This window comes from Momordica charantia, assembly GCF_013281855.1.
Source record: "Momordica charantia cultivar OHB3-1 chromosome 2 unlocalized genomic scaffold, Mcharantia_2.0 BLBB01000002.1, whole genome shotgun sequence".
Classification (NCBI taxonomy): Eukaryota; Viridiplantae; Streptophyta; class Magnoliopsida; order Cucurbitales; family Cucurbitaceae; genus Momordica; species Momordica charantia.
This window is the reverse complement of record NW_028275160.1, coordinates 15,465,202-15,478,705: the sequence shown is the minus strand read 5'-3', so window position 1 is coordinate 15,478,705 and position 13,504 is coordinate 15,465,202. Positions and strand designations below refer to the sequence as shown.

Genomic DNA, 13,504 nt, shown 5'->3' with positions numbered 1-13,504 from the left:
CGAAGCTCTTTGTCGTTTGATGGTACATCGAGGGCTTCGGTCCGAGTTATAGGGAGGCTGATTTAAACTGGAACCACAGTCTCCGAGCGGAAGGCTAGGGCGAACGAGGTTTCCTCCGTGGAGTTTCTGGTGGTGGTTCGATATGATCACAGCACCTCCGGTAGCTCTTCAGCCCATCTTCCTTTTCGGTCCTCTAGCCTTAGCTTTAGGTCTCGCTTAATGATCTTGTTGATGGCTTCCACCTAGGTAAGCTGGGGAAGAGCATAAGTGCTTTATCCCGAGCTGTGCGCAAAAGCTTTTAAATTTAGGGTTGTCAAACTGTTTCCCATTGTCGGATATAATGGCATGCGGTATGCCGAACAAGCAGACGAGGCTCGTCCATACGAAGTTCGTGATCTTGGCTTCGGTTATGGTGGTAAACGGCTCAGCTTCCTCCCACTTGGTGAAATAATCCACGGCCACCACGACGAACTTTGTTTGGCCCTTTCCGGATGACAGGGGTCCAATTAGGTCGATTCCTCATTGGGCGAAGGGCCACGGGGCCAAGATCAGCATGAAGAGCTTAGGCGGTTGATGGATTGTCGTGGCGAATCTTTGGCATTGGTCACACAGTCGAGCGAACTTTATAACGTCACGCCCCATGGTGGGCCAGTAATAGCTCTGCCTGACCAGCTTGGCTACAAGGGACCGACCTCTAGCATGATTACTGCATACTCCTTCGTAGATTTCTCTAAGGGCATAGTTCGCCTCGTCTAGGTCTAGGCACCTTAGCAATGGCAGTGAGAACCCGCACTTGTACAGCACATCGCCCCAGAGCATGTATCCAGCTGCTTTGCGTTGCATTTTCCTGAGGTCGGAGTTCCTCTCCCCTGAGGAAGGCTTTGATATTGTCCATTCAGGTCGGTGTCGAAGCTTCGATATTCATCGCCTCTGGTTCCTGAACCGAGAGAGCCTCTAGGATCTCAACTGGAACCGACTTTGACAACTCGGTTGGGTAGGAAGATGCCAGCTTAGCTAGAGCGTTGGCGTTGGCGTTCTCTGCTCGCAGTATTCGCTCTATGGTGTACTCCTAGAGGCGAGACAACAGGTCGCGCACCTTATGCAGGTATCTCTCCATCATGTCGTCTTTGGCTTGGTATTCCTCTGTGATCTGATTGACTACGAGCTGCGAGTCGCTCCATATATCCAAGCGCGTGGCCCCCATGGTCTCGACCATACGCAACTCTGCTATCACTACTAATGGGATGTGAATCCCAGAGCGGAAGCGAATCTTTGTTCATCAATTTTTGAGAAACAAAATCAAAAGTGTGTAAAAGATGAAAATACAGGGGATAAATGTTTTTACCTTTGAAGAACTCTTCTTCAAGTTAATTTCCACCAGAACACCACCACCGAATCTTCTAAGCTATCCTCTTGGGTCTCGAGAACACGCTTGTGAGAGCGTTTCTTTGGAATGAGAGGAGAATTGAGAGAGAGCCTTAGATCGAGAGAAACTGAGAGTTCCGTTTCTTTGTTATTCACTGTTCTGTTTTTTTTTTTTTTTGCAGAACTGCAAAAAACCCAATAACAAAGATAGTGACATGGGGTATCCCCACGTCACTTAACTGCCCACTCCCTGCAATTTTGCAGGGGAGTTAAATAAATAAATAAATATATATATATATAATTAATCATATTAGTTAATAAATAATTATTAATCTAATTAATAATTAATTAATATATATACATATATATAAATTAAATAAATAATTAACACTTAATTATTTATTACAAAAATATAATCATATTCTATAGCATTTCTCTCGTATAACATATAGTCGTAATATACATCTTATGCACATAATTTTTAACCTATAGTTTTAATATGTATCTTATTCATATTAATTTTATTTGAATCTCATTCAAATAATTTCTCTCATAATATATATTTTTAATTTAGAATTAACTATATATTATCATGTATCAATATACATATATTCCCTTGAGCAATTTTGAATAGTTCAAATTCTTCAAAAAAAAAATGATATTCGTTTTCCCCGTTATGAGCTAGCAAGGGGACCTAATGGACCTACAGATCAGAAGCTCCTGACTGGGCGTTTATGCTGAACGCACGCACTAAGCGTGGTAACAATTATATAGATGCAAGCGCACACCTGTCAGAGTAATATAAAATGGATGGAGTATCCAAGTATCGATCCTCAAGGACTTCTAAACAATTTCCAAACTCTAAAGTTTTAAAGAATAGTGAATGTTGGAATGAGTGATTCTTGTAAAATGGGAAGTGGTCACAAATAATGGTTTGGATTTGGGATTTGGACTTATAATAATAAAACCTAGCCCGAACTACTTCAAGTTAGCCAACAAAGAATCAAGGGCATGCTAAGGACAATATGCATTTTACTTTAGAAACTAACGACTACGCTTCTCACTTTACTTATGTCTAAGCAAGTTCAAAGTCCTAAGACATTCCCTAATATGTCTATTATGAGATATATCTTAGTTTTAGGATGGAAATAGTCGCAACCTCGGGTTAAGGTCCTATGTCTAGGCTACTTAAGCGGAACCCTTATGTCTAAGGCGCTCCTCTCCTCGGTTTAACCACTCAACAATGCAAATAAGCAACCTTTTCAGTATTGACTTGTTAAGACTTACAGTGGCCTTCTCTAAATCCTAACTTTTTGGGAAAACATGTTGAGCAATGAATGGAAAGTAAAAACACTACTTCTTAGCAAACCCTTTTTAGACATAAAAGGCTAACTATCCATAACCGGGCTAGAGACGGGAATTTAGAAAGACATATTGAAGAAAATACAGCAAGTCAAATGGTTGAATGTGGAATGCATGTGTGAAAAACGAAAGTTAACTAACGGAGAGTTTTTATCGGGATTGAGAGCTTCGCCCTTCTCTTTCAAGCAAGGGAGAGTGTCACGTGCTCTTTCCTCCAAAAACACAACTCTCTTAACTAAAAATAAAGTAAAGGCAAAGAGAAGATAAGCAAAGTGCTAGATTTTTATATATTTGAATAAGTAGAAAATAACTAAGTACAAATGGAAACAAAACAAAGCTCAATAAAAGAATGTAAAGTACTCGGGATTTAAAAACCAAAAGCAACTAATGAAAGCAACTCAAAAGTACTTAGAAAGCAACAAAGAAACACTAAAAATGATCAAGAGAAGGAAGCAAGGCTTGATGAATTTGGTGGAGAAGTTGCTGGAATTTATAGCTGTGCAGAATTGGTTAGGTAGGTCCTAAAACGATGGTGAATCACCCATTTCCAACTCCTTTGACTGACCAAATCGTGCTCAAACTGATAGTGGAACACTTCTTCTACACGTATGCATCGGTTGGAACCACCAAAACGCATGGGAAGACGCGTTTCATTAAGGGCAAAGTTGGAAGAAAACCTGTTTTTCTGCAGGCATCCCAGGCGCCTAGCGCCTCCCATGTAACTTTTTCGTCTTTTTGCTTCTTTTGATTAATTTGCACTCCCAAATGGTCCTAAAATGTCATAAATACAACATAAGCCATCGACAAACCATAGTATATGAATTTTGCATGAATTGGAACTCAAACGATCGAGAAAAATCCGAAACAAAGCTGAAACATAGTAAAAACAGCATCTAAAACCTTCTTTTTACGCATGTAAACAAGCGTAATCACACCCCCAAACTTAACTTTTTGCTTGTCCTCAAGCAAAACTTAGCAACTTTAATCAGCTTTCTAACACATGGACAAGGAAAAGCAAAAGCAACCGAGATGTTCAATCATAAATTGTCTCAAGGAAAAGATGTCAAAGCCTACCATTCTATTGCCTTTGTAAACTTAGTCACTATAAACCAAGTTTGAAATGATAAAAACTTTTTCTTTCAAAATCTTTTTTTCTCTTTCACAAACAGAAAACGTTTTCAAATACTCCTAAGGAATCTGCACACTCCCTCCTTACACTAAGACTTTTACATCTGAAAGACCGGCTACTAGCCCCTGAGGTTTCCACACACTAACATCGGTTTCAACCACAGCTACTCGTAGAAAGACTTTGAAACTAACAGCTAGGTCATAAAACGACGACAATGAGAAACACGAAGTCACTTATCACCATCCTTACTGCTATTTTCAAAGTCAACACCCAACCTAAAACTAAATGGGTGTCTACAGTAGGACTCGGGAATCATAAATACATTTTCTTTAATTCTCAATGTTTTTACCGCTCTTTTCTTTCTAACACAAGTCTTTTCCCCACTCTTATTTTCTCTCAACAAGACTCTTTTTACTCTTTTGCAACTTTTTTCTTTCTTTCTTTCGTTTTTATATATTTTTTTTTTTTTAGCTAAGTGCTTTTTCAACATTTTCTTTCTTTCCAACTGACTCTTTTTCAAAAGAAAATAGCATGATTTTTTAAATATAAATAACACCTTATCTTTTTGAAACAACGACTGACACAACGACTGTCCCCCCCAAACTTAAGAGAGACAGTGTCCTCACTGGGAAAAGACTTTTGCATCGGATGAAAAAGGCTTAACAGTAAAAAGGACAAGGACTTCCTATATAGGGGCAAAGAAAAAGCTTAAAGTCTGTAAAGATCAAAAAGACATAAAAGAAAATGAGTTTATCATATAAACAAAGGAAATAGCTCAAAGCTTAGTCAGGCATAGAACCGAAAACTCAACAATCTCTTATAATCATCATCGACATGAAATCACATGCACAACACAGATGCTTCAAAATAGGCATGTGAAAAGCTAAACTAAGGTTAAGTGAAGGCATACTTTAAGTGATCAGAAGATAAACGATACTAATTTATTCATGCTTCAACTGAGCCCGAAACATAATCAATACAAAAAAAACATGCGTAGTAATGCTAGAATATGCAAACTACGTCATTAACCAAAAGAAGAAAACACAAAAATAGCAAAGAAGGAACCTCCCCTTCATGAAGTCGGAGGTTGTGGACTAGGATCAGTGTCAGTACTGGGAGATGGATGACCAAGGATAGCAGCTAGCGCTGGAGGCCATGAAGGTAAAACCGCAAAATCCAATGAAGCCCTTAAGTTGTAGATATGTTGCACGACTTCTCGAACCTGAGAGTTTTCGAAATGCTGGAAAAACAGGGCAGGCGCCAGGCGCCTGCATAATTCTTTTTTTTTTTTTTCAACGTTTTCACAAACATTCTCTTAATAAGAAAAACTTTATAATTAAACAAAAAGAAAATACAAGATACAAAGACTTCCTTCCTTTACTTTTGTTCTTTCAAAAACGGATAAGAAGGAAAAAACATTTTTCGTAAAAATTTATTGACCTGAAAGTTGAATAGAGGTTTTTCCTCTATCCACTGGTTCTCCAAAATACGGCTTAAGTCTCTGCCCATTTACTTTAAAAACATTTCCCTTAGAGTCAACTAGATCCACTGCCCCATATGGGTAGACTTTAAAAATTTGAAAGGGACCAGACCATCTAGACTTAAGTTTTCCAGGGAAAAGTTTCAACCTAGAGTTGAATAACAGAACCAGATCACCTTTTTGAAGATTGTTCGGCCGAAGACGCCTATCATGCCACTGTTTAGTTTGTTCCTTAAACAACTTAGCATTCTCATAAGAAAAGTGCCTGTGTTCTTCTAATTCCAACAATTGTAACTTCCTCGCTTCACCTGCAGCCAACAAATCAAAATTTAATTTCTTAGTAGCCCAAAATGCTTTATATTCTAGCTCAAGAGGCAAATGACATGCTTTTCCAAAAACTAGCCTATAGGGGGACATGCCGAGGGGAGTCTTAAATGCTGTCCTATATGCCCAAAGTGAATCATCAAGCTTAAAAGACCAATCCCTACGGTTAAGATTTACAGTTTTTTCTAAAATGTTTTTTATCTCCCTATTAGATATTTCGGCTAACCCATTCGACTGAGGATGATATGCTGTTGCAACCCTATGACGCACATTGTATTTAGTCAGCAACTGTTGCATAGACCTATTCACAAAATGAGCCCTCCCATCGCTTATCAGACAACGCGGGGTTCCATAACGCGTAAAAATGTGCTTTTGCAGAAAACGAATGACAACTTTGGAATCATTGGTAGCAGTTGCAATGGCTTCTATCCATTTCGAAACATAATCTACTGCTAACAATATATAAAGCTTACCATTAGAAGATGGAAATGGACCCATAAAATCTATACCCCACACATCAAATATTTCAATCTCCAGGATCGGGGTTTGAGGCATTTCGTGGCGTTTAGATATATTACCTGTCCGTTGGCATTTGTCACAAACCTGGGCAAACTTATGTGCATCTTTGAACAGAGTGGGCCAAAAGAACCCACTTTGCAAAACTTTGGCTGCGGTTTTGTGTCCTGCAAAATGTCCTCCATATGGAGACATATGACAAGCGTCTAATATCGCCTCGTGCTCTTCTTCTGCGACACACCTGCGTAAGATATTGTCAGGTCCTAGCTTATATAAAAAAGGCTCATCCCAACGATAACATCGAACTTCATTTAGAAATTTCTTTACCTGTTGCTTGTTGAACTCATAAGGAACTATTCGACTTACCAAATAATTTGCTATATCGGCATACCACGGAACTGAATCAACTCGCAAGAGTTGCTCGTCAATAAACTGTTCACGTATAACAGTTCCATCATCACAGAGCGGGGATTCCAATCTAGACAGGTGATCAGCAACTTGGTTTTCAGTACCCTTCCTGTCCCTAACTTCAATATCAAACTCTTGAAGTAACAAAATCCACCGTATCAAACGTGGTTTAGCATCTTTTTTAGCAAATAAATATTTTAAAGCAGAATGGTCAGTAAAAACAATGACTTTTGTGCCTATCAAGTAAGACCTAAACTTATCAAAGGCGAACACAACTGCTAACAGTTCCTTTTCAGTAGTAGTGTAATTGAGTTGTGCATCGGTCAGAGTCTTACTAGCATAATACACAGGATGCAAGATCTTGTTTTTACGTTGTCCTAACATAGCTCCTATTGCATAATCACTGGCATCACACATGAGCTCAAAAGGTAAATCCCAAGTAGGTTCGATAATTATAGGGGCTGAACTTAGAGCAACTTTCAACATTTCAAATGATTTTAAACAGTCATCATCAAAAACAAATGGTCTATCATGTTCTAACAATTGACACAAGGGTTTAGAAATTTTAGCAAAGTCTTTTATAAAGCGGCGGTAAAATCCCCCATGCCCTAAAAAACTTCTAATCCCTTTGACATTTGTAGGAGGAGGTAGCTTTGAAATGATGTCTATCTTAGCGTGGTCTACCTCTATTCCTTGCTTGGAAATTTTGTGACCCAAAACAATACCCTCTTGTACCATGAAATGACACTTCTCCCAATTTAGGACTAGGTTTGTTTGTTCACATCTCTCCAATACTCTCTCCAAATTAACTAAACAAGCGTCAAAAGAATTTCCAAAAACAGAAAAGTCATCCATAAAAACTTCTAGAATATTTTCTACCATGTCAGAGAAGATGGCCATCATACACCTCTGAAAAGTCGCGGGTGCATTGCATAGTCCAAAGGGCATTCGCCTAAAAGCGAACGTACCATACGGACACGTAAATGTTGTCTTCTCCTGGTCTTCTGGAGCAATAGTAATTTGATTATAACCCGAATATCCATCTAAAAAACAATAGAAATCCTTACCTGCCAGACGGTCGAGCATTTGGTCAATAAACGGGAGAGGAAAATGGTCTTTCTTTGTTACCTTGTTGAGTTTGCGATAATCAATGCAAACTCTCCACCCGCTCACAGTTCGGGTTGAGATGAGCTCATTCTCCTCGTTGGCCACCACGGTAATACCCCCTTTCTTTGGTACACACTGTACTGGGCTTACCCAGCTGCTGTCGGATATTGGGTATATAACACCGGCGTCAAGCCATTTGAGAATTTCTTTCCTTACAACCTCTTTCATCTTCGGGTTCAACCGCCTTTGACTCTCAATAGAGTTCTTAGCATCTTCTTCCAATAGAATTTTGTGCATGCAAAAGGCCGGGCTTATCCCTCGGATATCTGCTATCGTCCATCCAATGGCCTTTTTGTGCTTCTCCAAAATCTGCAATAAAGAATATTCATTAGTAGGTGATAAATTGGAAGCTATAATAACTGGTAAAGTGTCGTTATCCCCTAGATACGCATATTTCAAATGCGACGGCAATGGCTTCTGCTCCAACGTGGGTGGTTCCACTATGGACGGAAGTAACGACTTGCATTCTTCTTTTTGTATTTTTTCAATAGGATTAGCCACATCTTCTGGTCCTTCTGCTATCTTATCAAGCTCTTCTTCAATCTCTGTAACTAATAAGTCATAAAACTCATCAAACATAATAGGATTCAAGCTATTTATAGCAGAGCACTCTTCAAAGTCTCCTGGTAATTTCATGGCAACTAGAACGTTAAATTTAACTTCTTCATTATTTACCCTCATTGTAATTTCTCCCTTCCTCACATTAAAAACTGTATCCCCAGTGGCTAGAAATGGTCTTCCCAAAATAATGGGAACGTCTAAGTCTGCCTCGCAATCTAGAATGATAAAGTCCGCAGGGAAAATGAATTTGTCCACCTGGACTAAAACATCTTCTATCTTTCCCTCAGGTCTTATAATAGATCTATCTGCTAGTTGGAGGGTAACCATAGTAGGTCTAGCTTCTCCTATTCCTAAAGATTTGAAAACTGATAATGGCATAAGATTAATGCTAGCGCCTAGATCACATAATGCCCTACCTAAGTTTTTTCCTCCTATGGAACATGGAATGGTAAAACTACCAGGATCATTACATTTCATGGGTAGCGGGCTGCCTACAGCTTCACTACTACATTTTGTCATGGCTACCAGTTCATGCTCTCCTATTTTTTTCTTCCTAGAAACTATATCTTTCAAAAACCTAGCATAATTTGGCATCTGTTCTAGAGCATCTACTAATGGTATATTTATATGCAGTTGTTTTAAAATATCTAAAAATTTTCTAAACTGGGAATCATTATTTTTCTTTACTAATCTTTGTGGAAACGGGGGAGTAGGGGTAAAAGAAGGCTGTACCTGTGGAGGAACACTCGGGGTGTCCTCATTACCTTTTCTAATATTTTCTTTTTCTGGTGTTGTTGGATTTTCTGGTATCTTTACAATTGGTTCAGTGGACGGAATCTGTACATCTGTTGTTGGCATTGTTGGTCCATCATATGCCAGTCCACTCCTGAGGGTGACAGCTTTGCACTGTTCTTTCCCTTCTCGTTTTGGTAATTCAGTATGGCCTGGAAAAGAACCTTGTGGTCTATTCTTCAATTCATTGGCGAGCTGTCCCAATTGGGTCTCGAAATTCCTCATTGATGCCGCTTGGGATTGTATCACTGCGTCGGTTCGGGCCATGTACTCCTTCATCATATTCTCAAGATTTGAGTTGTTATTTTGAACTGGTGGAGTCTGTGTTCTCTGATTGTACTGCTGTTGCGATGGTGGGATGTATTGCTGTGTAGGTGGAACATAGGGCTGCTTATTCTGCTGGCTCTGCCCTTGATTAAAACCGCTCGAACCTCCTTGTCCTCCCCATGAGAAATTAGGGTAGTGCCTCCAACCTGGGTTGTAGGTGTTCGAATATGGGTTAAAGTTCCTATTGTTCCCATGTCCTACATAAAAAACAGAAGCAGGGTTATGTGGACAATTATCGTAAATATGGTTTTCACTGCAGAATGAACAAATGAGATCGTTGACTTGGCAAACAGGGGCAGGAGTGCAATAATCCGACTGCACAGGTTGTATCGGCGTGGCTAATGGATTTTTTATTCCCAATGCCATCTCTTTTAGCCTCTGGTTCATTGTAACCATCTCTTTTTGCATCGAGGTCGCAATGTCCAGAGCCAAAACTCCAGCTGGATCTTGCTTCTTTGGTGCTGCCCTAGATCTTTGCGAACACCATAGTTCGTTATGTGAAGCTAAGTCATTTAGGATGTCAACTATCTCGTTGAATGTCTTCTTTGTAAAGGCTCCGTTGGCAGCATTGTTTAGCATCATCTTAGTAAGATGATCTAAACCTCTAAAGAAATGTTCTATCTGGATGCATGCCGGCAAGCCATGGTTCGGACATTTCCTGATTAGTTCTTTAAATCTCTCCCACGCCTCGTGAACAGGTTCACGATCATACTGTCTAAAGGAGATGATCTCCTCTCTGATATCAGCGTGGCGAGTAGGTGGGAAGAATTTTGTTAAGAACTTCTCCACTAACGACCCCCATGTGGTGATGGATCCCGGTGGAAATGCATTGAGCCATGCTCTAGCTTGGTCCTTCAAAGAAAATGGAAAAAGTGTTAGTCTCAGAGCATCGTCTGTTATACCAGGTAATCGAAATGCATTTGCAATTTGAATGAATGATTTCAGATGATCATGTGGATCCTCATGTTCCTGCCCTCCAAAATGTCCAATTGTCTGCAACATTTGGAACATCATTGGTTTAAGCTCAAAGTTTGCGTGGGCTGGAATAGGGTTGACTATCCCTGAATCAAAGTTCTGAAAAGCCGTGGCGGCATATTCTCGCATTGCCACGTCTCTGTTGTCCGCCATCTGGATATGGTTGAATTCATCATTTCTTGCATGATCCCTCATATTACCGTTAACAGCAGGTGGATCAACCGGATCACGAGGTGGAATATCTACCATCGATGTGCTCGTACTCTCTACCTCACTTTCAGGACTGATTTCACCTTGTCTCTCTTTTTGCTTTTCTAGTTGTTTTCGAAGTCTTTGCTCCTTTCGAGTTTTTCGAAGGGTCCGCTCAATCTCAGGGTCAAGGGGTAGAAGAAAAGATCTTGTGCTCATGCACTTTAACTTACCCTTGTGAGATAAACGACCAAAAATATAGAACAAAAACAGTGGATGGAAATTACACCCAACAACAATTCACAAAAAATAAAAACTAAAAGAATTTGAAAATAATTTTAAAACTAAAGTCCCCGGCAACGGCGCCAAAAACTTGACTGGGTGTTTATGCTGAACGCACGCACTAAGCGTGGTAACAATTATATAGATGCAAGCGCACACCTGTCAGAGTAATATAAAATGGATGGAGTATCCAAGTATCGATCCTCAAGGACTTCTAAACAATTTCCAAACTCTAAAGTTTTAAAGAATAGTGAATGTTGGAATGAGTGATTCTTGTAAAATGGGAAGTGGTCACAAATAATGGTTTGGATTTGGGATTTGGACTTATAATAATAAAACCTAGCCCGAACTACTTCAAGTTAGCCAACAAAGAATCAAGGGCATGCTAAGGACAATATGCATTTTACTTTAGAAACTAACGACTACGCTTCTCACTTTACTTATGTCTAAGCAAGTTCAAAGTCCTAAGACATTCCCTAATATATCTATTATGAGATATATCTTAGTTTTAGGATGGAAATAGTCGCAACCTCAGGTTAAGGTCCTATGTCTAGGCTACTTAAGCGGAACCCTTATGTCTAAGGCGCTCCTCTCCTCGGTTTAACCACTCAACAATGCAAATAAGCAACCTTTTCAGTATTGACTTGTTAAGACTTACAGTGGCCTTCTCTAAATCCTAACTTTTTGGGAAAACATGTTGAGCAATGAATGGAAAGTAAAAACACTACTTCTTAGCAAACCCTTTTTAGACATAAAAGGCTAACTATCCATAACCGGGCTAGAGACGGGAATTTAGAAAGACATATTGAAGAAAATACAGCAAGTCAAATGGTTGAATGTGGAATGCATGTGTGAAAAACGAAAGTTAACTAACGGAGAGTTTTTATCGGGATTGAGAGCTTCGCCCTTCTCTTTCAAGCAAGGGAGAGTGTCACGTGCTCTTTCCTCCAAAAACACAACTCTCTTAACTAAAAATAAAGTAAAGGCAAAGAGAAGATAAGCAAAGTGCTAGATTTTTATATATTTGAATAAGTAGAAAATAACTAAGTACAAATGGAAACAAAACAAAGCTCAATAAAAGAATGTAAAGTACTCGGGATTTAAAAACCAAAAGCAACTAATGAAAGCAACTCAAAAGTACTTAGAAAGCAACAAAGAAACACTAAAAATGATCAAGAGAAGGAAGCAAGGCTTGATGAATTTGGTGGAGAAGTTGCTGGAATTTATAGCTGTGCAGAATTGGTTAGGTAGGTCCTAAAACGATGGTGAATCACCCATTTCCAACTCCTTTGACTGACCAAATCGTGCTCAAACTGATAGTGGAACACTTCTTCTACACGTATGCATCGGTTGGAACCACCAAAACGCATGGGAAGACGCGTTTCATTAAGGGCAAAGTTGGAAGAAAACCTGTTTTTCTGCAGGCATCCCAGGCGCCTGGCGCCTCCCATGTAACTTTTTCGTCTTTTTGCTTCTTTTGATTAATTTGCACTCCCAAATGGTCCTAAAATGTCATAAATACAACATAAGCCATCGACAAACCATAGTATATGAATTTTGCATGAATTGGAACTCAAACGATCGAGAAAAATCCGAAACAAAGCTGAAACATAGTAAAAACAGCATCTAAAACCTTCTTTTTACGCATGTAAACAAGCGTAATCAGCTCCAGCGATACGAGATTAATCGGTCAAACTCATTGACCGAGTTAATCAACATTCGTTAACTACGAGTCACTCCATTAAAGACCCGCAGTTGCACTCTTCTCACTGTAGAATGTTTTTTGTGTCCACGGATATACGACCATTAATGACAAGTCAATCCTTCACAAGGGCTCGTAACTCAAGTTGAGTCAAATTACCATTTTACCCCTGAGTTACATCTTACTTCTTAACTACCATTGCTCCTCTAATGAACAACCCGGTTATGGTCTGACCAATAATCGGAAGTCCCTCTCAGGCCAATGAGAGGGTGGGGCCCCTTGTTCAAGTCCCGGAGTCAGCATTTAAGATAACACTCATCTACTCCCCTAAAGTCGTAGAGGAGTGAATTCCATCTTGTGAAGTTATGTTCCCAGCTCCCCACTCGGTCTCATCCCCAAAATAGTAGGAATATTGAGTCGGCAACTTAGGCCACTCTCACCCATACAGATCAAAGGACGAGCCCTCACGGACAGGAGTCCATAACTCACTCAGGATTGAGAATGAGTTGTTTGGTCATCTTATGAAATAGCAATCTGTTAGTCAATGGCGTTACATCTAAAGATTGTCTATTTCGCAGTCCGGTCTTATACAAACTCATTGTATAGGATACCCTTACTCGCATGTCTCCACACGAACGACCTAGATCGAGTCGTCTGTAACATTTACAAAGTGGGTCGTATCCATAGTGTTGCCAGTATAAGGTACCCAGCCTTATCCATATATTATAGACCATTTAAGTTATTCACGGGACATTATCCACTCGTATATCAAGGGTATATCAAATATATACCTCGTATATCAGGGGTTTTACAAATATATACCTAGTATATCAAATATATACCCAGTATATATACTGTCCCGGTTACATGAAAATAACCTTGGATGTTTAGTTTATTGGATTTTGGACAATACAATGCTATGAAT

At 39.5% G+C, this 13,504-nt stretch overlaps 1 protein-coding gene and 1 non-coding gene across 2 annotated transcripts; one reads left to right on the top strand and one right to left on the bottom strand.

The window, feature by feature from the left end:
- Positions 1-519: 519 nt before the first annotated feature.
- Positions 520-843, bottom strand: LOC148212890 (uncharacterized). The gene has a single exon (XM_088120421.1). The coding sequence runs from the start codon at positions 841-843 to the stop codon at positions 520-522; it is 324 nt and encodes a 107-aa protein (XP_087976547.1).
- A 9,225-nt stretch (positions 844-10,068) lies between these two features.
- LOC148212889 (small nucleolar RNA R71) lies at positions 10,069-10,175 on the top strand. Its single transcript, XR_015789562.1, has one exon. It is a non-coding gene; the product is annotated as a small nucleolar RNA R71 (small nucleolar RNA).
- Positions 10,176-13,504: the final 3,329 nt, after the last annotated feature.

Coding starts and splice junctions, on each gene's coding strand:
- LOC148212890 (XM_088120421.1), bottom strand. CDS start 843: ATGCAACGCAAAGCAGCTGGATACATGCTCTGGGGCGATGTGCTGTAC.